The sequence below is a fragment of the Ursus maritimus genome, unplaced genomic scaffold (genome assembly GCF_017311325.1).
Source record: "Ursus maritimus isolate PB19 unplaced genomic scaffold, ASM1731132v1 scaffold_21, whole genome shotgun sequence".
Taxonomy (NCBI): Eukaryota; Metazoa; Chordata; class Mammalia; order Carnivora; family Ursidae; genus Ursus; species Ursus maritimus.
The window spans coordinates 46,997,168-47,023,917 of NW_024424564.1; the positions used below are offsets into that span (position 1 = coordinate 46,997,168).

At 55.7% G+C, this 26,750-nt stretch overlaps 1 protein-coding gene across 2 annotated transcripts; it reads right to left on the reverse strand.

Moving 5' to 3' along the window:
• BAIAP2L2 (BAR/IMD domain containing adaptor protein 2 like 2) lies at positions 1-26,735 on the reverse strand. Of its 2 annotated transcripts, none has more exons than XM_040637517.1 (14): positions 26,158-26,735; positions 24,940-25,015; positions 23,908-23,994; positions 23,418-23,479; positions 13,302-13,373; positions 12,959-13,075; positions 11,976-12,122; positions 4,982-5,134; positions 4,547-4,685; positions 4,167-4,392; positions 1,808-1,903; positions 1,273-1,480; positions 666-709; positions 1-477 (listed from the first exon to the last, which is right to left on the reverse strand). In XM_040637517.1, the coding sequence occupies exons 1-14, from the start codon at positions 26,206-26,208 to the stop codon at positions 402-404; spliced, it is 1,554 nt and encodes a 517-aa protein (XP_040493451.1). In that variant the 5' UTR covers positions 26,209-26,735; the 3' UTR covers positions 1-401. The 2 variants fall into 2 exon arrangements, with proteins under 2 accessions (XP_040493451.1, XP_040493450.1); XM_040637516.1 differs by having other exon boundaries at positions 1,808-1,906.
• Positions 26,736-26,750: the final 15 nt, after the last annotated feature.

Genomic DNA, 26,750 nt, shown 5'->3' on the forward strand with positions numbered 1-26,750 from the left:
TGCTGTCCACTTGCTTTATTTCTCACCGTTTACAAAAGTTAAACAGGAGGACATATGCGGGCTGCGGAAGGGGGTGCGCAGGGCTCCTCCCTACGGGGGCAGAGGAGGGGAAGGGGATTGGGGTTGCACGAGGTAGGCGCCCAGGGAGAGTCCTGGGGCCCTTGGAGGGGAAGAAATGGTCCTGTCCCCCAATTCTGCCTGCTTTATTTTGAAGATCCCAGACCGCAAGCCAGTTCCCTTGGAGCTGCTGAAGCTGCGGCCGCGGTTTGGGGCAGGGCCGCCACCCCCGGTGTCAGGACCCCGGCTTCTCGGATCCGGATCCGCTGCTGCTGCCGCCAGCTCCGGGCAGCCGCTGGGCAGGTGTGGGGGGCCGACCTCAGACCCCTGCCCGAGGAAGCCCCTCAGCGGATGAGCGGCGCCGAGCGGTCATTGGTGACGGTGGGACGCAGCTTCACGGTGGCAAAGGGGTTCGTGCCCCTGGGAACAGAGAGGTCGGGGTGAAAGGGGCCCAGGTCCTGAGCTGGCTCTGGGTCCAGGGGAAGCGGCTGGGCCCCTGAGTCAGTGCCCACCCCTCCCTCCTGCCCCCACTGGCCACCTCCACGCACCCCTGCCTCGTCCCCCCCCCACAGCCCTCCTCTGAGCCCGACTCCTGCTGCAGAACTCACCGGGGGAAGAGCTCTGGAGGGTGCTGTTCCCAGGACATTAGCTTCTGCGGTGGGGGGTGGAGGAAGGGCCAGGTTAGGGGCAAAAGGGGCAGGCGAGCCCCTGCCTCTGCCACTCCCCGTTCCAGGGAGGCAGAGGACAAGACCAGAGGCCCCTGCATGCCCAGGCTTCTGGGAAATAAGGCCCCGGTGTTCTGAAGACCGGAATTCTGTGGGCTTCACATTTGAGAAGCCTCTGGGCCACAGTGCCACCCGCCAGGCTCCGGCTGCTCTCCCTGCACCCCACTCCTCACCCCGGTCCTGCCCAGTCTGCCCCAGCCCCAGCTCTGCCCCAGGATCCTGGTCTTGCCTATCCTGGGAGGTGGGAAGGACAGGCCTTGTCCAGGGCCCCCAGCAGGACAACGGGAGCGCCAGTCCCTGAGAGGAATGCTTTCGCCCTCCCCAGACTCAGAAGTCCATCCCACTCCTCCCCTGCAGATGGGCAAACTGAGGCTGGGGTGGGACGGCCCCTGGCAGCCCGCCAGTGGCCAGGCAGGGAGGGTTACCTGGTCTCCAGTCTCCTGGCCCACTGCATGAGCCCAGGGCTGGGGACAGGCGTGTGGGGGCTCACCTTGACGTCACCGGCCACCCCCGGGCTGCCCATGCTGCTTCGGCGGCTGTCAGGCAAGGGTGTAGGTGCGGGGCTGGGGGCGCAGCTTGGGACGCGGCTCGGCGTTCGGGAGCGGGCCTGGCCGTCCCAGTACTCCAAGGGGGCTGCCGAGTTGCCCGGCCGGTCCAGGAGGTCATCAAGGCTGTGGCTGCCCCGGAGCGGGTAGGATCTGAGTCCAGAGGAGGGAGGCACGGGAAGGGGGTCAGGCGTCAGGCCCCTACTGCACCCCACCCCATCTGCTGGGCTCCTGGGCGTCCTACAGCCTCCTCCCTTGTACCTGGGCCAAAGGAGGCCATATGGGCTTGAAGGCAGCCCCAAGAGGAGGCAGAGGGAGGGATGCAATGACTTTCTCATGTGCGTGGGGGGGGTCCCCTTCCTCCAGGGACCAAAGGAGGCTGGGCCCACGCAGGACTGCAACTCACAGATGTCCCCTTGGAGAGTGGGGCCACCCCCCACCAAAGTCCCCACCCTGGCCCACTTCTGACCACCCAGGTACCTGGAAGGTAGCTCATTCATAGGGCTCATCGGGTTCATGGGGCTCACAGGCGCCTCCTCCAAAGGCTTCACATAGGCCTCAGGGAACCAGCCGCTCCTGCTGGGTGCGGGCAGAGGGTCGCCTGAGCAAACGGCCCAACAACAGTGGTCAAATCCCACCCCTGAGAGCAATCCCTGAGCAGTGCTGGGTGCTAGGCCTCGCTCCGCGGGCTTTGCCCAGACTAACTCATTTAATCCCTCAAGGAGATCTTTCTCGACATTCAAGTCCAGCCAGCCAGCCTCATGTCCTGCCAGGGGCGGGGTCGCCTTAGGAGGCACTGAAGTCCAAGGAGGAAAGCAATGTGTCCAAGGACATGTGGTGACCCGCTTCATTCCCTCCTCACTGAGCACCCACCACGCAAGGGCCCAGAAACAGTTCCTACTCCCCAGAGGCTTCCGGCCTGGCAGACGGACGGACAGACAGACCTGCAAATGCATGACGACAAGGGTGACTGGGAAGGGGACAGGGTGGGGGCTGAGGACCACAGGCAAATGTACGAGCCCAGAGGAAGGGGCACCTGAGCCCAAGATGCCTCACTACCAACCCAGGGCCCTGCTCTGCTCCGCTGCTTCCGTCCACCCTAGGACTCTGGTTCCCGGGACCCCAGGGATCCCCACTCTTGGAGTCTTTGCCTGGCTGGAGGCTCATTACTGCACCTCGAGAGCAGCTGGGGCTGGGGCAGAGGCACTTCGATCAGTGTTCCTCAGCTTTTTCAGAGCCCCGGGACCCCTCAGGTTCTTGCAGAACACTTGGGAAAGTGTTCTCCAAAAAGTCACCTTAGACCCCCAAACCCAATCAACAGCGTTCTCCCCTAAAGGTACCTGGAAGCAATTTCCACTCGAACTGGCAGAATAAAACCATTTCCTTACGATTTACCTGTGCTTTCACTATAAAGTGCTTTCACTATACACCTGCCATCTCCTTCCCCACCACCTCCTTCCCTGCCATCTTCTCCTCTGCTCGGAGAGAACAGCCGTGTCCCGGGCACATGGTCCGAGAGCACCTCTAGATGGTTTTACACTCCGGCCCCCAGGAAGTCCGCTACATGCCTGTTGGGGGGACTTTCAGGGCAGCCGGCTGCCTTCGTGGGCCCACAGAGCAGGGCTTTCCACCCCTGGTGTTTGCAGCCATCTCTACCCGGCAGCCCATCCTTCCACATCGGGCCAACTGTCGCCTGCCATCCATCCCTCTAGCCATGCGTCACCCCGTCCCGCATCACCCATCCACGATCCCCATGGGCAGCCACCCACCTGCCACCAGTCCCTCACCCATCCCTCAGCTCTTGCCCAGCTGGCTGACCCCTGCCAACTCATTCATGTCCTTTCCAGCCACCCCCAGCCTGTGCACCCACATCCATGCATCCTCCCGGCCCCAACCACTCAGTGCACCCTGCCTGCCGACCCGCATCCACCTACCCCCACGACCACTTCCTGGTCCTCCTTCCACCTGCGCACCATGCACTGACCCAGGCCCCCGTATCCACCCTCCACCCACCACCATCCACGGATTCACAGCGCCCTCCACCTGCCCACTGCCCCACACCACACCCCTCCACCCTCTGCCGGTCCACAGTCCACTGACCCACACCACCGCCCTTGCGAGCACCCTCGCACCTGACTCTCCCTCTAAGCCCTCATCCATCCCTTCGCCCCTGTAGCGTGAGTGGGAGTGGCCACCACGCAGTCTCCTGCCCATAAGCCCTGTGGGGGTCACTGCCTGGCTCCAACAAGCTCCCACCTCCCCCTTTTGCTTTGGCAGAAAGAGGGATCCTTGCACACCCCCTTTTGTGGCTGCCGACCCCTGCCCTCCGCCAGCCTTGCAGTGACCACAAAGTACTTCCCCACCTCGCGCCTCGACTCCCGGGGTCAAAACCAACCCCAGTTTGCAACCTTACAGATCCCTGCACGTGACTGCAGCTCAGCCTGCGAGGTCCCCGCACGGCCTCTGCGCCTGGCCGGGGCGGGGGGGGCTCCAGGTCCACCCCCTCCATCAGAGTTCCGCTGACTCTCAGGCTACAGGGGGGCAGCTGCTCTTCCCTCTGTGTGGGGCACAAGCAGTCCCCGAGCACCCACCGCGGGGTTCCCGCAGTGTTCGCACCAGGGAGAGAGCCTTCCCGTTCCTCCCAAGGGCCACCGCCCTGTCCTCTTCCAACCCCGTGGGCTGGATGAGGACACCGACCGGGGACGGGGGCGGGGGGCAGGGGAGAATTGTCTGAGCCCCGGGAATGGAAGTGGGGGGCCGGGGGCACAAGTCTCCATCAGGGCGCGAGCCCAGGCCTCCGGGTTCCCTACAGCCCCCGCGCGCCCCAGCTCCCACTCACGCGGAAGAGCCCTCCAGCTTGCCGTAGAGCCAGCCGTTCCGGGCCTCGGACACGAGCACCTCCACTACGTCTCCGGCAGAGAAGCGCAGCAGCGTGTGGTTGGCGCCCTCCGAGTGGGAGACGAGGGCGCGGGCTCTGCGGGCGCCCCCGCCGCCGCCCCCGCCGCCCGGGCGATCGCCGAAGGAGTTGGAGCGCGAGCGCTCGGTGCCGCTGGCGTAGAGCGAGGCTGCCAGGGCGGGAGAGCGCAGCGCGCGTGGGTGGGCAGTTCGCCCTCGCGTCTGCCCTCGAGCCCGCCTGCTGCAGCGCCGCCTCAGTGCCGCTTCCCGGGCCCCCGGGTCCCCGGCCCTCCCTCCGCGCTCCAGGGGGCCGGGGCCACTCACAGGCGGATGGCGTCCGGGGCAGCGACCGGCGGTCTGGCTCCAGCTGCGACGCGGACCTCGCCTCGGCGGGCTCGGGGCCGTAGGAGCCGGAGCCGTGCCGGCTGCGGGGGGAGTCGAACTCCGCCAGGGCCCTCTGGGGCTGCGAGGGGAGACGGGCAGGGCAGGGTGGGGCGGGGAGGGGGGCGCAGCGGCGCCCTAGCCCAGCCCCCATCCCCAGTCCCAGACGTCGGCGTAGGGGTTCTTGGGCCTGCGGCCCCGCCACCACGGGGGCGCCCAGGCAGCGCCGGGGCGGAAGGGCGGGCCCGGGGGCGCCGCGTAGACCGGGAGCCTGGGGGGCGGGAGGCTCCAGGCGGAGGGGCGCAGGCCCCAGGGCGCTGCGGAGGGTGCGGGGGCCGGCGGGGGCGCGAACGGCGGCGGGGGCGCCCAGGGCCTCACCATGTCCAGGCGGGTGGGTGTCAGGCGGCCCGAGGGGTAGGGCGGCCCCAGCACGGGGCCCAGCAGGCCTGGGGAGTGGGCTCGCGACGGGCTGCGGCTGGCCTCCGACTGCTCCTTCCACAGCAGCACGCGGTTCTGGAGCACGCCCCGGGCCTGGCCGCGGGGGGGACACAGGCGTCAGCCAGATCCGAGCAGCCCCCAGTCCTGGGGCCTCCAAAGCGGCACCCTAGACCTGGGAACTTGGGCCCCGCAAGAGGAGGATGACCCGATTTTCTAGCCGGAAGGAGCCAGAGACCTCTGCCGTGTCACTTTGGACTCGGCCACCGTCTAACCTTATCCCTCTTTTGTCGCAGGCCCCTCAGTTTTCCTTGAGGTGCTTCTCCTGCCCCTTCTCTCAGTCTGTGTGCTTTGGCCGGGCTCTCCCACGGCCCAGTACGGCGGTAGGGGTAGACCCCGGCCTGGCCTCTCAGGTTGCTCCACCCTACCGGCCCCAGTGATGGGCTCAGGGATGGCACTTCCCCAGAAACTCTGACCAAAGAACCCAATCCTAGGACTTACCCTGGAACAATCTGTAAAAATATATTCTTTCACCTCATGGGCTTTGCTAAATAGAGAAAGTGAAGCCAACACGGGAAACTACAACTAAGGGAAAATTTCTGAAGATGTGTGCTCCTTGATCCAGCTATTCCTGAAATCCTTGAGCTTCATAGTAACTAAAGTGATAAAAACTTTTTCTATGTAAGCCAGTTTGAGTCCTTTCCTAAAAGAAGCCTTTCAAATACAGTATTTCCTGTCTATTCCTTTTAGTCTACATAAGCATTCCTAGTGTCCCCAGTACATGGGCATCTGACTCTGTTTGAATACTTTCAAGGACCAGAAACTCAGCTGTTGATGACATAGTCCATAACCACTTGGGGGTGGGAGGGCTTTAAATGTCGGACCTGCTGTGTGCATGAAACGTGTTTTTAATTTTCTGTATTTTATGATGTTTTGACATCTTGGGCCTTTGCCAATCCTGCAGGGATTGCCCCTCCCAGGGCTAGAAAATTCCTAGAGATAGTAAGCAAGTTGTCCCTGTGATGGCACCTTTCCATGATTCCTCCCTTCAGTTTGGCCCGGCTGCTGAAAACCTCACGGGGATCCCAGGCAGTGAAACAGAAATGACTCACGTCACAGGAGCAACTAGGCCCTTTGGTCACTAGGTGGACAGCCCGTCTGTTGCCTTGCATAACTAAGTAGCAGAACAGCAAAAAGCCCAAACTCCAAAGGTCTTCGTGTGCTTGCTGCAGAAGCAGTGCGCAAAGCAAGGACGCTGGGTTCTGTATACCATATTTTTAACAGGGTTTTTGCCCAGTTTGAGAACATTCAGTGGAAAGCACCTGCCAGGGTACTAGGGGGTTCTGAGAATAAAGGCCAGAGTACCAAGCCCCAGTCTGGGCAGCACTCCACTTTTCTGGCTTCCCTCAGCTCTGCCTCCAGGCAGTTTCGCCTGTGGTTGGGAAGAAACACCGTGCAGGCTTTCAAAACCATAAGGAGACCGTGGGAGAAGTTTTAAAAACATTTATGGAGCAGAAGAGTCATTCCAAGTATGCTGTAGACCCCATAGACTGGAAAAGACTGATACAGTTGACTAAATAAAAATAATTTTTTTAAACATGGCAAAACCTACAAGAAGCAACTCAAACGACAAATGACAAATGGAAAATACTTGCAACTCATCACCAAGAAAGGGCTAATTTCAGTAACATATAAAGAGCTCTGAGAAATGAATAAGAATAAAGGAGGAAAAGAGGCTGACACGTCCTAGTAAAGGACATCCAATGGCTTGGGACCATGAAAAGATCTGTCTCGCTTATTAAGACAAGTATAACATAAAACCACACGGAGATACCAGCTTTACCTTGCTGATTAGCAAACATCGAAAAGTTTGCTCTCACACTGTTGTCAAGAAGAAGGGAATCTCCAGCATGGCTGGCAGAAGGGTAGACTGGGACAACCAATGCCTATATCCTTGGGCTCGCCAATTGCATTCCCAGGAATTTATCCTGGAGATAGACTTGCACGAGTGCGATAAACAGAGACGCTGAGGGCGAGGTGGGTGGGGGGGCATGTTACTGGTCGGACGCGGACTCAGCTGGGATTGGGTACACGAGGCGCGTGAGCATGACCCCTTGCTGTGCCCAGCCCTCCTCATTCTTTAAATCTTGTTCCAGATCTTGTGCATTCTGTTTCTAGATACTGTCACGGGTAAATATTTATGCTTGACTATCTGAGGATTGCGGGCCCTAAAGCCCAGCGGGGTCACTCAACACGATATGTGTTCCCCCCCATCCCTAGGGGAAGTCTGGCTCATTCAATCCAGGGCCCCCTCCTTGAGGGGCAATCACTCAGCAGGAGGCAGCCAGTGGAGGGGTCAGCTCTCCCCTTAACCGTTGGAAGGGAACGGTTCAGGACATGGGCAGAAAGGAGCTTTCTGCCAAAGAAGGTACTTCAACGGCCAGTAAGTACCGGGAAAGGCATTCACGAGCATCGCTACCCGTCAGGAAACGCGCCCCAAAGCCATAGGGAGATACCACTTTCCATCCACTCGCATGGCTCGAGTCAAGATGACAGACAAGAACAGGTGTTGGCAAGGATGCAGAGACATTGCGAAGCTCGTACGCGGCTGGCGGGACTGCGACATGGTGCGGCCACTTCGGAAAACAGTCTGGAAGTTCCTTAAAGAGCTGAACAGAGTTACCCCATTCTCAGCAAGTCCGCTCCCGTACAGCCGGGAAGAATGAACATATATACGTCCACACGGAAACTTCGATATCTATCCACAGCAGCATTAGTCGTATCAGCCGCAAATAAACCGATGAATGGATAAATGAAATGTGGTGTCTCCAGACCACAGACCAGTGTTTGGCAGTAGCAGGGCACGAAGGATGGATGTGTGCCCCAGCGATGAGGGATCTTACCTGCACGTGCTTCATGAGAGAAGCCCGTCACAAAGGACCACATTTTGTTTGATTCCGTTTATATGGAATGTGCAGAGGAAGCACATCTCTAGAGACAGGATGTAGATCGTGGTGGCCTAGACCGGAGTGGGGGGTTGTGGTGGGGTGGGGGAGGGGTGGGGAATGACCATCAAGGGCTGCTGGGGTTTTTCGGGGTAATGCAAACGTTCTAAACTTGATTGTGGCGACCGGTGCACGACTCTGTGAATATCCGAGGCTCCACTGAACTGTGCACTTTAAATGGATGAATTGCATCTCGATGCAACTATTTCAAAAATGAACAAGCAGTTCGTCTCCAGAGCGGCACTCTGTGGGGGAGGGGAGGGGCAGGAGGAGAAGGCAGAGCCCTGAGCCAAGGGCTGGCTGGGGGGAGGGGGGCAGAGGAAGGATGTCAGCCGGAGCCAGGATCAGGTACTGGGTCCAGCCAGGTCTCCCACCTCGGCTCAGCACCAGAGGGTCCCCGGGTTCAGAGACTTGGGAAGGGGCTTGGCTGAGGCGGGGAGGCAGGAGTCTGCTGGGGGCTGTGGGAGGCAGCTGACTGCAAGCAGACAGAGGTCCCGAAGGATAGCTTTTGGCTGCAGCTTTGGAGGGGAGAGAGTAGGGGCGGGAGAACCTGACTCCACTGGGTCCCTCATAGGACATTCCACCACTGCATCAACCTTGCGAGATGGTGACTATTTCCCTCTTTTGCCAGATAAGAAAATGAGACCCAGAGAAGTGAGATCACTTGCTGGGTTTGCAGCCAGGATGCAGTGGCTGGGAAACAGACGAGAATACAAAGAAAGACAAATGGCAACTAAACAAGAGTGCAAAGATGTAGAAAGTACCGGGCAGAGCGACGAGGCTGGGGGAGGCGGGGAGAAGCCGTGTTGGCGGCATATCAGGGAAGAGAGGCTGCTGGCCGGGTGATGGGTCCGCGGCCCGCTCTGTCTCAGATAGGACACAGAGCCAGGGCCTGACATGCCATCTGGACTCAAAACATATTTATTAAATACACGAATGAAGGAACAGATGACATTGGAAAAACGCAGGGACAAGGTCATCGGTTTTGAGGGAATGGTGGAAAATGCTATCCCAGGGTCCTTGGCCCCTCCATCTGCAGATGCCACCAGTCCCCCTCTAGAGGGGTCAACAGCCAGGACAGGCCAGGCAGGCAAGGCCACATGCCAGGTGGGTAACTGGGAGGCTTTGGCCCCTGCTGGACCTTGACAGAAGGCAGCAGGACAGAACCTGGGCCAACACTGGGCTGGCAGGGGCCTGAGGACCCACAACCGAGAGGCTGGGAAGAAGGGCTCAGGCAGTGCTGCCCACAGAGACACTTGGGGAGGTCAGTGTCAAGTGTCTCTTCTGACTGTGGCCTGGGAGGGGCTGCTGGCTCTCCTGAGTCCCAGGACTCCATAGGCTTGGGCTGAAGCTAGCCCATAGGGTAGCTCCTCGTAATTTAGAGACAGGTGTTATCTCTGGATGGACAGAGTCTGGTGGACATATATTTGGTGAGAGGATGGCCTTTTTATAAAAAGAGAGAGATGTTCCTCTCTCCAGGAAAACACAGTCTGCACCAGTGTGTTCAGCTTGAAGAGTGGAACACAGGCCCTGCTCTCAACCAGGTTCCCTTGTGCAGTGCTCATTCCGCACAACCTTCCCTGGCAGCCGTGTCTGCAGTGGTTCTCTGGATGAGTAGGCTAAATTAATCCCTATCCCTGAGGCCGAGGTGAGAGCCCATGCTTGCAACAGGAAGGCCTGGGTTAGAAGGGGGTCCCACTGGGGTAGAGATTTCTCCACTCCCCCAGTCCTCCCATGTTTGCCAGTACCACTGCCTGAGGCCTTGCAGTTCAACTCAACCCTGAGTGGGAATAGGAGCATAAGGAGGCAAAGGAAAGAAACAAGGCATCTGAGAGGACCCAGCAGTGAGAGAGGAGAATCCAGCAGACCACCCAGGAGGCTGAGAGAAGGGGGTGACAAGCTCGACAAGATCTTGATAGGAGCATTTGCTGCATACCGAAGCCCTTCTAACCCAGACAAAGCACGATTTGAAGACCGAAGATTGAACAGATGAACTAGAAGACAGGACAGTCCTGGTGGGAACACACTCAGGCCTGACAGGTCAAGGGGGGGGAGAATATCTCAAACTACAGAACAAGGACAAGTGAACAGACTTGGCTAGGGACGAGGTCATAGATGTGGAGTTCTGGAAGGAGAAGAAGGAATGATGGTGGAGAGATAATAGTTAAAGAAACGGAAGAGCCAACAGCTCCACTGACCTGAAGAAAGACCTGAGCCCAGCAGGCACCCATCTAGGGGTGCCCGGACAAATGCCTGGGTCCCAAGGACACCAAGAATATCTCCAAGCATCCAGAGAGAGAGCCACTTACTTAAGAGGGAAAGAAGACAGACCAGCACCCGACCTCGCATCCACAACACAGAGCACCAGAAAACAGGGGAACATCCTCTTGGAGCCCAGGAGAAAAAGCCTACAGCCCTGGAATCCTTCAACCAGCTGACAGGCTGCTCAGCACCCAGGGTCAAAGTGAGACTTTTGCACGTACGCATGGATTCAGGTGGCACATCTGCAGAAAACATTCAATTAATCCAGACAGAAAACTCAAGACAGCGGGAAATGAAAAGGAGTGAAAACAGCGGTATCAGCGTATCTATCTGATCACGTGTGTAGTGAAATACCAGTGCAAGTGACTGTGCACCGGGCATCGGGAATATACATGATCTAAGTGAAGTTTCTCGAAATAGAAGGATCATAGTGCAAAGAAATGACTCGTGAGAGTCTAGAACTAAAAGTCCTGAAGTTTTTTGGCAAAACCAAGAGCTTGGGGTCGGGGAGGATAAGGGGAGGAGTAAGGCCATGTTTTAGAGTGCCAACGAAGCAGGGAAATCCTTCTCCAGGCCTCATCTTAAGGGTGGGGGGCTGCAATGGACAGAGTATGTCGAGGGGGCTGTGTTATCAGTATATTTTGGAAAACATAAGAGATGAATCTATGTTATCATGAGGGTCACAAAGTGAGGTCGTCATGAAGAGAGATGAAAAGAACAGTAGGATTTGCAAATTAACAAAGAGGAAAGGGGAATCTATAGTAACACAAGCAAAGTGGCACAAGCAAGCATGGGCGGAAAAGAGGAAACGACCAAGTAAAATAAAACAGGTATGTTAGTTGTTGGGTTACCTGCGAATGAACTGAATTCCTCTATTTGAAGACATAAGCTGTCAGACTGGTTAAAAGTCAAAACTGAGCTGTATGTTAGGGACAGAAAACACACTTAAAGAGATAAAAGGGGTGCCTGGCTGGCTCAGTCAGAAGAGTGTGTGACTCTTGATCTCAGGATCATGAGTTCAAACCCCATCTTGGGTGTAGAGATTACTTAAATAAATAAAACTTTAAAACAAAGAGTTCACAAAAGAGAAAGGAGGATAATTTCAATCTCAAGCCAAAGTGAAATGAAAAGCATCAGGCTGGAGTGTAAGATATTAAATACATAAATGGTAACAGTTACAGAGAAGGTATAATAGTCGTAAACCCAACAGCACTAAACAACATGGCAGTTAAATATAGAAAGCAAAATCCACAGAAAGCCAAAGAGATTGGTCTAGCAGACGGAACAGAGCAAGAGCGCAGAGGATTTAAACAGTATGATAAAAGTAATAGGCAATAGCTAAATAAACCTACGAATTGATGAATTTGCAAACGGTGAGTCTATGCAAGCAGGAATGAAGGAAATAAATGGTTCATACGTGAGTGAATAAAGGCATGAATTAGTGAATGAATGTGAGAATAGACGAAATCATGAAGGAATAACCGAATGAATATCTGAAGATACAAATAAACAACCAAAGAAATAGATGGGGAGAGTAAGCAGTAAATATGTACAGAGAAGAAGGATAGAAGGGAATGGGCGAAGGGAGGGAAATCCCCGTGGGCAGCCAGCTCACAGAGACCACAGACCCTAGGAAGGCTCCGTTGGCTGTCCCCCCGGCCCCCGCTCACCCGGCCAAAAAACTGCAGGAAGGTGTTGGAAAGCAGCAGGTGCTTCTCGGCCAGGAAACGATAGCGCCTCTTCTCTTCTAGTTCAGCTGCCCGCTGACTCTCAGACACGAAGGCCTGCATCTGCGCGTGTAGCCGGTTCACGCTCTCCTGTGGGAGAAGCGGGTTCTGGCTGGGGGCGGCGAGTGGACGCCTCATCCCACCCTCCACAAGTACCAGCGGTCTGAAGCCTCCTGTCCTTCCTGAATCAGCCGTCTCCTCCAGGAGGCCCTCCCTGAGCACCCAGCTCATCCGAGCGCCCGGGCCCACCTCTCATGGGCGTCCTCACCCTCCTGAGTCTGGGCTCTGTGTCGGCCCAGCCCGGGCCCATCTCACACGCAGGGCTGATGTCTGAGCCATCCCTCTGCCCCCAGCCCCAGGCCCGGGGCCAAGCACGGAGAGGGGCCCGGGGAGGGTGGTTTAAGGAAACGTGAATGCATTGATTAATAAGTCCCTACTTGGGAGGGTAGATTCTGATGAGGAGAGATAAGAGCTTAGTAAGGGAGCTGGAAGAGGAGAGAGGAAAGGAAATAGAAGTCGGGGAGACCAAGGCCGGGGATGGGGCCCTGAGCTTGGGAGGACGGCTGGCCCTAGCCAGGGGCAGGAGGGAGCGGAGGATGGAGGGGCTGCTGGGGAATTACACCTTGGCTACCGCAGTCAGGAGCAGCACAGCTGATGGCCTTGGGTTTTCTCCGAGAAGTAGAAGGCGGGAGGCCTGGGGAGCCTGGGGAGGGCGGGGCAGCGACCGCGCAAGGATCGGTGCTGAGGTGGGCCCGAGGGCCGGGGCTGCTGTGCCCACCCACGGGGCCGGCTGCCCTCCCTCGCTACACCCACCACAGAGCATGGGGCAGGCGGCCCTCCTGGAGCTAAGCTGGAGCTGGGTGGGGGAGCTCAGGAGGGTGTCAGGGGGTCCCCCCAGAGCCTGGTTTTGCCCCCAGCTCTTGCACCTTCATCTCCCGCACATTCTTGTCCCTCTTGCGTTCCATGCGCCACAGCTCAGACATGCACTTCTCCAGGTTGGCGGCTCGGTGACGGTACTCCATCTCATAGTGCTGGCGGCTGTCCTTGGGGAGGGCGAAGAGAGGAAGGAGACCCCCATGTCAAAGAGCTCAAGACTCTGGGTCCATGGGTCAGAGCACTGGACAGGGCCCCGGGGCGCTCAGCTGGGAACGTGGAGAGCCTGGGGCCAGTCGATGCCCAGCGCAGGCCTCGGTGTGCTCATCCATTAAACGGGGAGAGGCCGTCTTGCCTGTGATGGGCTGGGGGGCCAAGGTGGGCGGCCACACTTACTTTGATGAACTGCATGTCCAGCTTGGTGTTCTTCTCCATGTGCTGTAGTAGATCTCCATGGAATGTCTGCACCTGTGTGGAGTGCAGGGTGGGGGTGATCGGGGTGACCCTAATCATTCCCAGGCCCAGCATCCCTGGCACCGCCCAGTCCAATACGGCCCACCGCATTCCGAACACACAGGCACCTGCCCAGACCCCGGAGAAAATGGTCCTGATACAAGCACCGGGTTGGAGGGAAGATTAAATGGTTCCATATGCAAACAGGTAGGGCGGTGGCTGGCGGGCCACACCCCCTGCATACATGTATCAGTGTCTTCTGGTTCTTAGTCCCAGTCTGTGCTTTGCTGATGCCATTCCCTCTGCCTGGAATTTCCTACCAGACTTCAAATACCAGCTTCCCTACCCCCTCTACCGGGGAGTCTCCCCAGCTGAATCCGTTGTTTTCCCATTCTGTTTCTGGAACGTATATCCATTCATTTGTTTATTTTTCGTCCCTCTGGCCATAGGACAGAATTTCTTGCTGGGCCCCTGATCATAGGCGCTCTGTAGGAGCAGTGGGCCGCTGTGGGCATGAACCTTGTCTGACCATCTCTGTGTCCCCAGCACCATGGGCAGGGCCTGACCCAGTGACAGTGCTCACAGCTGTTGAGGCCTTAGCTGAGGGGCGGCTAGTTTCCACGACAGGCGAGACGGAGGTGGCCGAGCACCTGGGTGACCAGGAGGCCGGGGAAGGCTACTGGGCTCAGACCCCGAAGAGCGACATCCTAGTAATTCTGGTTCTGCCTCCAATTTGCTCTAGAACATTGGACAAGTTGCTGCCCCTCTCTGGGCCTCAGTTTCCCCCTCTGTACCAGGAAGGTCTTGGCCAGATGCTCTTGAAGGTCCAGCCTAGTAAGCCCAAAGAGCTTTGATTCTGGGAGCCCTGGTGCTCACCAGGCACCTTCCCCCTGGACGCCCCATCAGCGTTTCCTGGGTCACTGTGTGCTGTGGGGACACCAGCTCTAAACCCTTCAGCTGCGCGCTCTGCCCTTGGGTTCACAGGGAGCAGAGAGGAGCGTCCCCCATCCTGCAATCACTGCCGCCTCAGGGGACCTCTGTGCTCAGCCTCCTTTGTCTGCACCCCCTTTCCCCTCAGCAGCACCTGCTCAAGAACCTCCGTGGGTGCTGCCAGGCATGCTGCCACGGGGTCCCCATGCTGTGCTGGGGGAGCTCTGTCCCTTGGGGTAGGGCGTTGCCCGGAAGAAGAATGCTGGTCATCTTCTTCCAGTATTCAGGGAAAACCAGCCAATTATAAAAGTTACAAATTTAACGTTTTTCTCCCGTAATTGTTTCTGGAAGCCTGGTAACTGCTGGTCTATAGGGGAGCTTGAGTGTGGCCCTCTCAGGACTGGCCATGCCTTGAACCCTGAGTTGTGGCTGCTGGGATGTGTGTGTGTGTGTGTGTGTGTGTAGAGGGGTCAGTGTTATGAACGGTGCCAAGACCACATATCTGCCCTTGTCTACTGGATCCAGGAAGTGAGCCTTCCCAACGTGCACCTGCCAGACCTCCCCTCAGGGGCGCCTCACTCGCCCCTCCCCCGGCCCTGTGTCCGCCTGAAAAGACAGTCCAAGGTTCCTGCTTGAACACCAAACGTGTGTTCTTGAAAATCCCCGTATCCTGCAAAATCACCCAAAATAAACAACAGGGCTTAGGGGAGATAGAGGGTTGGAGCCGACCCGCAAAAGCCAGGCAACTTTGTAACCGGAGCACTCATAAAGACGTTGAGTGGTACCTGGGGACAAACTTGAGCTACACGGAAAGCTACGGAAAATATCTAAAACGCACAAAACCCACAGAACGGACACGCCAGCTCCGCCAGCAGAGCTGGTGTGGGGAGACAGTGCAGGGGGACGTGGGGCTGTCACGAAGTTGGGCAAGGGGGGTGGTGCAGCCTGCCCCCAGCTGGGAGCCCTGGGCGGCTAGGAGCGGTCTCCCCAGGGAGGCCTGGGTGCAGGAGCTCTTTTAAAATGTTTTAAAGATACAGATGAAAGGGCTCTTGCTGTCAGTGCCGCAGACAAGCTGGGGGCTTTCCCCTTCCTCCTAATTCTGTTTGCCCTCTCTTACTCTCGCCTAGGAGACATAGCTCATGAACGAGCCACCTTCCATGTATCAGCCGTCACTCTCCTGCTTCCAATCGGGTATGAACTGAGTCATCCCGTGGATATGTGTGTGAGAACAGGACCGCCGGATCGTAATTCTTCCTCTTGCCACGGCTTGGCTCTGATCACCAATTAGATGGGGCCCAGGCACCATGGGGTTAATGGAAAGTCTTCATTAAGCTCCGGAGGAAATCAGTCTATTAAGGGGTTGATAACTGATGTGAACTTTGAGCTCTTGCTATGGGGGAACCATAGGACTATCTATTAACAGGTGGCTTGGGAAACACGGAAGTCACCAACCCCAGGCAGACTGAGGAATTCCCAGTAGGTCAGAACGCGGCCCTCCCCCACGTCCCCTCTCCCAGCATATACTTCATTAGCGGGTCCTGCGAGCCCTTCAGTACAGAAGCTGAGAGCAGGCCCATTGCGGAAAACACGCACTGTAAGTTCTATGTATTGAGTTATTCCACTAACACGCAAGAAATCCTTTTGTCTCCTATACAGGCACTCCCCCCCCCACCCCGGAAGAATTGTCCCTGTAGGCTAACCCCATTCCTGTCTTCCAGTATGCTCTTGAACACCCTCCAGTCAGACTGTGCCCCATCACGCCAGTAAGAAAATTCTTGTTGAAATCACTGCACTTCCCATCACAAAGCCAGCTCTCCAGATTCATCTGATGCATCATATAGTCATCATTCAGCACATTTGACCATTCCCTCTCCCTGAAACACCTTCTTCCCTTGGCTTCCAGCCTACCACCCTCTCCTGGTTTTCCTTGCACTCCCCCTTACCCCCGCGCATCGTTGCTGCCTCTTCTCTGTCATTTGCTGATTCTCCCTCACCTCCTCATCCCCCAGGGCCTCTTCCTTTCCCTTCCTACATCCACTCGCTCCATGAGCTCATCCGTCCATATGCTCAGGACTCCCAGACAAACAACCCACCCTAAACCTTGACCCCAAACTCTAGCCTCATACATACAACTGAGGTCTACATCTCCATCTGGTTTTCTAATAAGTGCCTCAAACTTACCATGTCTAAAACCAAGTCCCTGATCTCTCCCCTCCACCTGAACTGCTCCACACTCAGTATTTCCCACCTCAGCTAATGGCAACTACACCTTTCCAGTTGATCAGGACAAAGCCTTGGAGTTAGTGTGACTCTCCCTCTTCTTTTGCAACTGACATCCACACCATCAAAAAATCTTATTGGCTTTACATTCAGTCTGATTTCTTCTCAACACTACCACTGTTCCCACTTTCCCAAGCCATTTCAACCCTCCCCTAGATTACTGCCTCTAAACTGGTCTTCCTATTTCTGCTTTTGTCCTCTGCTACTCATATTTTATTCTTAGTACAGGAGCCAGAGTGATCCTACTAAAATATACGTCAAACAATGAACAACTGGAGGATGAAATTTTTAAAATCCAATTATAATAGCTAAAAAAGCCAAGTACCTAGGAACAAATCTATCAAAAGATGTGCAAGACTGGTACCCTGAAAATGATGAGGTGTTGCTATGAGAAATGGATAAATGGAAAGGTATACCATGTTCATGGATCAGAAGACTCAATACTGTTAAAATGACCATGAATTTATAATTTTTTTAAAAGTAGGCTCCACTCCCACTGTGGGGCTTGAACTCAGGACCCTAAGATTGAGAGTTGCATCCTCTACTGACTGAGCCAGCCAGGTGCCCCCATGATAGCCATTAATTTATAGGTTAATGCAATCCCTGTCAAAATTCCAGCAGGTTTTCTTAAGGAATTGACAAGCTGATTCTAAATATGGAAATGCAAAGGATCTTGAATGTGCAAAATAATTTTGAGAAAGAAGAACAAAATTCTTAGACTATTTAATTTTTTTAAAGATTTTATTTATTTATTTGTCAGAGAGAGAGAGAGAGAGCACACAAGCAGGAGGAGCAGCAGGCAGAGGAAGAAACAGGCTCCCTGCCGAGCAAGGAGCCTGATGTAGGACTTGAACCCAGGACCCTGGGATCATGACCTGAGCCAAAGCAGATGCTCAACTGACTGAGCCACCCAGGCGCCCCTAGACTATTTGATTTTAAGACTCACTATAAAGCAACAGCAATTAATACAGTTGTGGTATTGGTGTAAGGATAGACAAATATATCAATAGAAAAGGGTAGAGAGCTCAGAAATAGACCCACACATATACAACAAATCAAATTTTGACAAAGACACCAAGTCAGTTCAATGGGGAAAGCAAAGTCTTTTTGAAATGGTGCTGGAACAACTGAAAGTCTATACAGGGGGAAAGAACCCCCAATTCTATCTCACTTCATACACAAAAGCAAATTTAAGATAGATCATAGAAATAAATACAAAGTCCAGAACATAAAGTTTCCACAAGAAACCTTAGAGTGTCTTTGCCGTGGCGGTAGGCAAAGATTTCTTAAATAGGATACAAACACAGACCGCTGTTTAAAATTGTCAAATTAGCAGAGGCAGGTGTTTGCTGTTGCCATAGCATCAGTCCCATGAATTGTAAGGCAGTTTACTGAGTTTAAACAGATTCTGCCTTTTGTAAAATGAAAACAATTAAATAGCCAAATTCCTAAAAATGTAAATGTTCTGCTCATCAAAGACACTATTTAGAAAATGAATAGACGGGGCACCTGGGTGGCACAGCGGTTAGGCGTCTGCCTTCGGCTCAGGGCGTGATCCCGGCATTGTGGGATCGAGCCCCACATCAGGCTCCTCCGCTATGAGCCTGCTTCTTCCTCTCCCACTCCCCCTGCTTGTGTTCCCTCTCTCGCTGGCTGTCTCTCTCTCTGTCAAATAAATAAATAAAATCTTTAAAAAAAAAAGAAAAAAAGAAAATGAATAGACAAGCAATAGGTTGGAAAAAAAAACATGCATCATGCATATATCTGATAAGGGACTCATATCTTGACTATATAAAGAACTCCTATGAGTCAACAAGTATAACCCAATAAATAGGCAAAGTGCTAAACAAACACCTCATGATAGAATATATGCAAATGTCCAGTAAGCCCATTAAAAGTCTCTAGTCATTGGCATACGCGAAATGAAACCGCAGTGAGGTACCGCTCCATACCTTCTCGAATGGCTAAAATAACAACGATGGACAACATCGAAGGTTGGCAAGCATGTCGAGCAGCAGCAGCTTTCACACATTGCTAGCGGGGGTGCAGCTAGCACGGTGGCTTTGGAGAGCTCTTTGGCGGTTTCATGTAAAGCCAAATATATGTCACCCTGTGACCCACAAATTCCACTCCCAGGTATTTACCCAAGAGGAATGAAAACATACAGCCACAGAAGACTTGTGCGAGAATGTTCACAGCAGCCCTAGTCATAGTACCCCAAACTGGAAACAACCCAAATGACCATCAGCAGAAAAAGAGATAAACAAGCTGTGGTAGACTCCTTCAGCGGAATGGTAAGCAAACAGGACGACGCGTCGATCCCCACGACGGTGCGAAGCCACCTTACGGACATCATACCGGGTGAACAAGGCGGGTCGCAGAGGAACACGTAGGTACAAGTCCCATCATATGAAGTCCTAGAACAGGCAAAATGAATCTCCAGAGACAGAAATCAGGGAGTGGGTTGCCAAAGAGGGGGAATACTTATTTTAATGAAAAGAAACAAAGAAACAAGAGTGAATGTTAATGGTGACAGTGTTTTAGGGAAGAGGGTGACAAAAATGTTCCAACATTAGATAGTGGGGATGGGTTCAAAGCTCTGTGACTACCTTAAAAACTTCTAAATTGTATACTTTAAAGGGGTGAATTTCAAGCTGATATTACATATTTAATATCTAATATATACTATATATAAGAATATATTTTTCTATATTATTGTATGTATAGATACATCCATGATAGGACTTCTTTTTTTTTTTTTTTTTTAAGATTTTATTTGACAGAGACAGCCGGCAAGAGAGGGAACACAAGCAGGGGGAGTGAGAGAGGAAGAAGCAGGCTCCTAGCAGAGGAGCCTGATGTGGGGCTTGATCCCATAACGCCAGGATCACGCCCTGAGCCGAAGGCAGACGCTTAATGACTGTGCCACCCAGGCGCCCCCATGATAGGACTTCTATTATGGGCTCCATTCTTGGTCCAGGTATTAAATCATAACATCTGGAAGTATGTGGGGGGAAGAAATGAAGAAAAAAGTAAAAATAGCCAAGAGGAAGGACAGATGTTAGAGATAAGCTGTGGAGATCTAACATACAGATAACAGGAGTCCCTGAAGAAGAAATGCAAAGACAGAGAACAAAAACATTCTAAAAACTGTGATTTAAGACAACGTTCCTGAAATTTAAAAAAAAAAAGATTCAGAACTATTTATTGCAAAAATACCCCATGTGACTGGGAATATTGACCCAGACTGATCAACACCAAGACATGTCTAGAAAAATTACTGGACTGAAGAAAAAGAAAAAAAAGGAAAAATCTTTTGGGCACCTAGACTGAGAAAGCAAATGATTTATGATGGGAAAAAAATCGATCATCAGACTTTTCAACAGCAACGATCAGCGTTCTGTGTCTGAAGACGTCCGGGATGACCGAATGCTTTCATTCTCTGTATCCTCGAGAATCAGGATTCTTTTTTTTTTTTTTTAAAGATTTTATTTATTTATTTGACAGAGAGAGAGACGGCCAGCGAGAGAGGGAACACAAGCAAGGGGATCGGGAGAGGAAGAGGCAGGCTCCTAGCGGAGAAGCCTGATGTGGGGCTCGATCCCAGAACGCCGGGATCACGCCCTGAGCCGAAGGCAGACGCTTATAAGCGACTGAGCCACCCAGGCGCCCCCCCAAGAGAATCAGGATTCTTGAGGAGGACCAGGAACAAAGGAGATGCTGTGGAACCCCTGAGAGGCTGAGCAAAGCAAGACAGCTAGAAAGCTGTCAAAACTACTAGGGTTGTGCCCAGGAGACTCAGGAGCCAGACTGAGGAAGCTTCTATTGGCCAAAGAGGGGACATTTTCAACTTGGCTAAAGACAAGAAAATTGCGAAGGACTGAAATACATCAGATGTGTTTAAATCTACAAATACGGCTGATACTAAAGACTGCTACAGTAATGGTGTGAGGAAACAATACAGCTCATGGGTCACCTTCAGAGGATGACAGGGAGCGTGTTCATGAGCTTAAAAGTTAATAAATAAGTAAAGGGAGTGAATAAACCTTGATCCTGCTTTTCCCACCCGAACGTGCCTCTGGTAACAAGGTAGGTAAGGAGAAGCGTCTCCGTATAGAAATATCCCAGCTCATGGGTAAGAGCATCACAAGAGCCGGTTAACTCCCAAGGTGGGAGTGGATCGGGACACACAGAGCCTCCACGGCTGTTCATATCACATGCTACAGACGTGCCGTGGCTCCCGACGGAAGAACCCAGTGCCCTCTGTGGTCTTGCCAGAGGGATAGAACCTGGGTCTGATCAAGCCCCGGCATCCAGAGGACAGAGGGAGAAGCTGAACTATGCCAGGAATGTGAGGTCAGCAATTTCCAGATTGTAGGAAAACCAGTCATAGGGCCCCAGGGCCTTCAACAGACAAGTCGTAAGGGCGCAAAAGGGATGGAGGGGAACCAGGGGACTGAGAAACTTGAAGGCAGATTTGAAAGAAAAGAGACAGAGCACAACCAGACTGTAATTTAGGGACGTACGCCCGAGTGATCAGCTACAAGGAGGGCAAGAAGTGTCGGATCCGTGGTCACTTTCGGAGGGAGGAGGGGAGGGAGGGGCTGTGATTTTGACAGGGGGCGGGGGGAGGGGTCCCCGAGAGGCTGGCATAGTTCTTGTCCTGGATGGTAGTTTGCCTTAAAATGATTCCTTAAGCTCTAATTTGTTCAGTGAGATTTCCCTGTCTGTGTTTTCGTTCACAATAACAAAAGCAGATCCTGTCACCCTTTGGCTTTGCACACTCAGAATGGCCAGGGCTCGGGCAAGGCCACAAGACAGGGCTCTTGTGATGGCCGATCATCTCCTTCACACGCGCCTCTGCTAGCCTTTCGGGTCTGTTGCCTCTGCCCAGAATGCCCTTCCCGCACGCATTTCCCTGGCTAACACCCTGGCCTCCTCCAGGCCCCTCTCAGGGTCCCCTTCCTAGGGCTGTTTTCCTGGAATATCTGATAAAAATTAAGCCCTCTCGCACTGGCTATGTGCCTTCCCTGCTCTGTTTGCCTCCGGAACACATTTTGTGTCTAACCTGTTGCGTATGTGCTCCCTCGTTAGTCTTGGGTTTTGTCTGGCCCCTCTCTTGGGGAAGGCCAGGGTTTTCTCTGCGCTTGCAACAGTGCCCGGCACCCAGCTGAAGAGAGCTGTTGAATGAATGAGCCCATGGGGGAGACAGTGTCTGCTGTGCTGCGTCTGGTATGGTCCTGGCCGACGGCCCTGCCCAGTTGTCACAGCCAAGACACCGGTGCCCAGAGAGGGCAGCTCTCCTTACAGAGAGGGCCTGGAGGACACCCGTCCTCATCCAGCCCAGGGGGGCCATGAGTGACACAGAGAGCCATCAAAGCCCAGGATGGGAAGTCACAGGCCGCCAGCACAAGCAGTGCTCCTGGCTCCTTTCCTGAACCCCAGGACGAACACGGCTGAGCCCTAAGCCTGCAAGTGTCCCAGAGAAGGGCCCCGGCCCAGGGCTTTATCCTGGGCTGGTGGATGCATGTTTTCTGCTCCTGCAATTGCTCCCCATTTTGACAGGACAACCAAACTGCTATTTTCTGGTGTCCCCCAAAGCGCACACTGACTTCCAAGGGTTCCCCACACACACATTTGAGAGCCACATGCTGTCACAATGAGCTGACATTTCCTCCCAAGTTTTCCAAGACCCGTCACCATGAGGCCCTCTCCTACTCCGCCCCAGCTCCCCATCCTTGGCCCACTTCTGCCCACTGCGCTCCCTGGGAACGCCCTCTCGTCTCCTCTCCATGTGGCCAGCCCCCACTCTCTTTTCAAAGCTTGCTCTTTCCATCCAGAGTCAGTGAAGCCCTGCTCTGTGCCGGGCCCCACCCCGGCCCTTGCAGGGCTCCCAGTCTCGGCAGGGATAGCCAGGCCAGTAGATCCTGCTGCCAGTTATCACCACGGAAATGCATGGAGGGCACCTAGTTTATCCTTAGGGATTCACCTGGTCCTCACCAGGGTCCTGCCGGTAGTTATGATCGTCTTCAATGTACAGACAGGCAGGCCAAAGTACAGAGAGGCTTGTTCAAGGTCACAGGCCAGCGGCAGGTGGCGCCGGGCTTTGAACCCAGGTGCTCTGGCAGCAGAGCTCGCTTTCTTCACCACCACGTGCTAAGAGGGCATAGATGCATCCGCTGGAGTTCAGAAGGAGAAGTAATGAGCTTGCCCAGGGGTCAAGGGAGGCCTGGTAAGGTGCTGGCCAGCGAGGCCGGGGATGCCACTGGGCTGGGAGAACAGCCCAGAGGTAGGAACACCAGGCCGTGTCTGCAGAGGGCAGCTGTTCGCGGTGCTGGGTTGTGACTGGGGGGCGCCACAGGGAGGCTGCTGGGTCAGCAGGGCCTGGGATCCCTCACTGGGAAGACTGGGTTTAGTTCTGTGGGGTTTTCTCATGGCTGTATCAAGGCCAGGTGGCTGGCAGCTCCCTGGGAGCATGGAGGGAGGGGCCGGGGAGCCGGAGAGGCGCAGGGCCTGGCCGCGTGCACCTGAGCAGCAGTCCTGTCTCGCCCTAGCTCCTCCACTCGCTGTGGAACTGCGGGCAAGGGACTCGGGTTCCTGGTCTGTAGAATGGAGACCGAAGCGGCGGCTGCCTCCCAGGGTTGCTGGAGGCTTGCATAAGCTCTGGCAGGTGCACACGCCCCGCATGGCTGGGCCTGGGAGGTGCCCGGAAGGCCTGCGCTTGTGTGTCACTAAGGGCCACAGGGAGCCCTCCCTGAGAAAGGCCGTGGTAGGTGGGGCCCTCGTCTTCCTTGGAACGCAGCCCACTCTCCTGAGTGACGTCTCAGGCCCACACGGCGCGATACTCACCACCACCTCCAGGTCAGAGTTCAAGTGCCGCTGCGTGTCCGACATCTGCACCAGGATCTCTCCTGGAGGCACAGAGAACGGTGGCGTCAGTGGCGCAGCCCGCCCCACCCGCCCTCCTCCTGCTAGAAGCTGTCACAGGGGCTGCCTGAGACGGGATTTGGGGACCAAAGTCCAAGGATTTCCCAGATGGCTCTGGGAGGATGGCAGTGCCTGTCGCAGCCCTCGAACAGCCCGGCAGGGAGTGGCGGGGAGGGGCTTGGGCTCCGGAGCAGGAGTCTGGGCTCTGGACTCACCCTGGGCTGCAAGGCCTGTGGCGTGAGGGGATTTCCAGGAAGGGTCGGAAAGGAACCCTCTCTGGGACGCCAGGATGGTGGGCCAGGCAGACCCCGGGCCTGAGGGACAGCACCAGGGAGACAGAGGGGCCTCGGCAGCACGAGGCGAGCCCTCCAGGCCCAAGAAAGAGTATATAGTGGAAGGGGGAGCGCCTCACCGAGAATCTGCGAGGTGGAGCTCTGCAGGGCCTGCTCCCCGATCTTTTGGATGGCGTTGAAGTACACCTCAGCTGCCTCAGACAGAGCTGCGTGGGGACAGGGGATGGGTGTAGCCCCAGCCCCCTCCTCCATCCGCCCCCCCCCAGGGGATCCCTCCTGTCAGGAGAGGGTGCATGGAGGGGACACTGTGGGATCTGGCAGAGGTGTCCGGGGAGGGGGGGGGTTCCTGGGTGGTGTGTGTGAACGCGGGGTACTGGCCAGAGGAGGAAGTGGGTGTGGAGCAGGGTCCAGGGCAGCTGCACCCCGCACGGGGACTCGGCGTGTATCTGTCGTGGGCGGGGGTGCAGGCGTCTGTGTGCACCCATGGGAGGGTGTGGGCACGTGTGGCATGATGCGAGGGGTAGGGGCATGGGCTGGGGGTGGGCTGGGGGAGCTGGTGTGGGAGGAGAGCAGGTTTTGACTCCAAAGTCCTAAAAGGCAGGGAGGGCTTGTGTGGCCCTCAACTCCGGGTGTGTCCCTGGCTTGTCCTTGGCCCAGAGCCTTGCAAGCCCTGGTTAAGTGATTAGCCTTGGTGGAGCGGGTGTTGTTGGAAAACAGGGGAGGGGTAGCTCTTTGCACGGCACCGTGGGGGGAGGTTTGGCTGTCGGTGTGTGGGTGGGGGCACTGGGCAGAGTGAGGACACACAGCCGTGGCACAGAGCCCGGCTTGCCGAGGTGGGCCTGGGTATCGCAGTGGGCTCATGGGGTAGCATCCGGGTGACACATACTAAGTGTGTGCAGTAGGGGCCTTGGAGGCCGCCAGGACCAGGCGCTGCGTCTCTGGGGGCATCCGGGGGCATCTAGGAAGCGGGCAGAGGAGGGTGTGCGGGTGTGCGGGTGTGCGGGTGAGGGTGCTGGTGGGAGTGTGGACGGGCGAGCCCGAGTGGAGTGTCTGGTGTGGGGTGCAGACGATGCGGGGGTGCAGGTGACTGCGTGGAGGGACAGGTGCGTGGGCACGGTGGGGGCTGGGGGGCTGGGGGGCCGGGCACTTACCATGGAAGGCCCGGAGGTAGTTGTTCCCGAGGTACACCAGGTTCTCCAGGGCGGGGTTAAATTGCTCCATGATGCTCTGGGGCCCGAGGCCAAAGGGAGGGAGGATGAAGATTGGGAGAGGGAGAGGAAGAAAGGGACGCCACCCCCCAGCCCCAGAGAGGAGCCTGACTCTAGAGAAACCCGCCTAGAAGTGTGGAGTCACCCCAAATCCTGATGCTGTGGCAGGGCCCTCGAGGTCATCTCCCCGAATCCCTGTTCCACACTGGCTCCCGCTCACACACCTGCCCTGGCAGGAGCTTGCTCCCAAGACAATGCACCTGGAAGCTTCTCCTCCTCCCACTGGGAGGAAGCTTGTGGTCTGTTGCAGCCCCCCGCTGGGGGTGGCTCAACCCTGCACTGGGTCCAGGCCTTGCCGGGCTGGACGCACGGGTGTCTGACAGTCACCTCAGGGCCAAGGGCACATCTTGACTTCCTCAAAGAAGAGCCCCTTGGGAGCAAGGCTGTGGCTGGGTCACGGACCACCTCAGGCCACGGCCAGCTGGAGAGTACCCTTGGGGTACAGAGGGCCTGGGGCATGGACTTAGACTTGGGTCTTGGGTCCCAGAGGCAGAAGTCTCTCTGGGACGTTCAGAGACCTTGAACAAGCTGTTTTACTGTGCTGGCCTTGGCTTTCTCATCATTTGGGGTGATTATTTTCTATCCTACAGGCAGGTTGTTGTGGGGCTTACATATGAAAGGGTCCTGCACATAGTAGGTGCTCAATAAAAGTCTATGAGGACAGTGGCAATCCATCTGGAGTGAAGTAGAAAACTTGAGTAAGGGGCTCAGAAAAGAAAGAGACAGGAAGACAGAGACAGACAGAGAGGGACTCCCCAGTCTTGGGCAGGTGGCTCTTTGGGCCCCTGCCTCGCTCCCACCTCTAGCCACCCTGGGCCCCGTCCTGCCTTTGTCTAGCATCTAGGAGTGCTGTCTCAGCGGGCCTGTCGCTCACTGGGTGACTGCGGACAAACCCCTTCCCTGGGAGCCTCAGGTTGGGGCTGGGATGGCTAACTATCCCCCAGGATCCCCACCCTGTGCCCACAACCCAGCCTGGCTCTGGGCCTTCCATCCCAGAACACGCTATAGTCATGCTCACCCTCTGTCCTCCAGACCCAGCCCGACCTTCGAGCCCTGAGAAAGGGCGCTCGGGCCTGGGGCCTGGGCCACACGTCTGCTCACCTTGTAGATGGCCATGGTGGACCGATAGAACTGGTCCATCTCGGGGGCCATGGGGTGGGCTGCAAGCCGGCTGCTGGGCGGGAGGCTGGAGGTGCTGGCGGGGCTGGGAGCACGGAGGGTCGGTCCCCTCCAGAGCCCACAGCTCGGGAGCGAGCAAAGAAAGCTGCAGAATGAGATCTGAAGACGGAGGGCCTGCTGGTGGTGGTGGCCGGGGAGGAGGTGGCAGCTTAATTATTCACCAGCCAGTGATGTCAGAATGCGATCTGGGGCGTAACCAGACCCGGGGGAAGGCATCCTGTGACGCGGGCAGGTTCGTGTGACCTGCCTTCAATTATTTACCCCTCTGAGCTGTGGGCCCGTGGGCACGCGTGGACGGGCCACTGTCTTAGGTCCCCTCCTCCTCCAGGTCGAGCCTCCCCCAGGCCAGCAGGAACGCCTGGCTCTGGTGTGTGTGTGTGTGTATGTGGGACCCCTGCCCTCCCATCTGCCCACATTGGGCATGGCCCAAGTTATAGGGCCATAGCTGTCGGGGGCCCTGCCCCGAGACCCTCCCTGACCAACCCAGCCCTGGAGGCCAAATGTACCACCGGGTG

Excerpts from the sequence above, each read along its gene's own strand:
- BAIAP2L2 (XM_040637516.1), bottom strand. The coding sequence starts at position 26,208 with ATGGCCCCCGAGATGGACCAGTTCTATCGGTCCACCATGGCCATCTAC. Across the intron at positions 23,480-23,907 it reads CTCCACCTCGCAGATTCTCG|GAGAGATCCTGGTGCAGATG; the intron begins GTGAGGCGCTCC and ends CTGTGCCTCCAG. Across the intron at positions 13,374-23,417 it reads ACTCTGACCTGGAGGTGGTG|GTGCAGACATTCCATGGAGA; the intron begins GTGAGTATCGCG and ends CACTCCACACAG.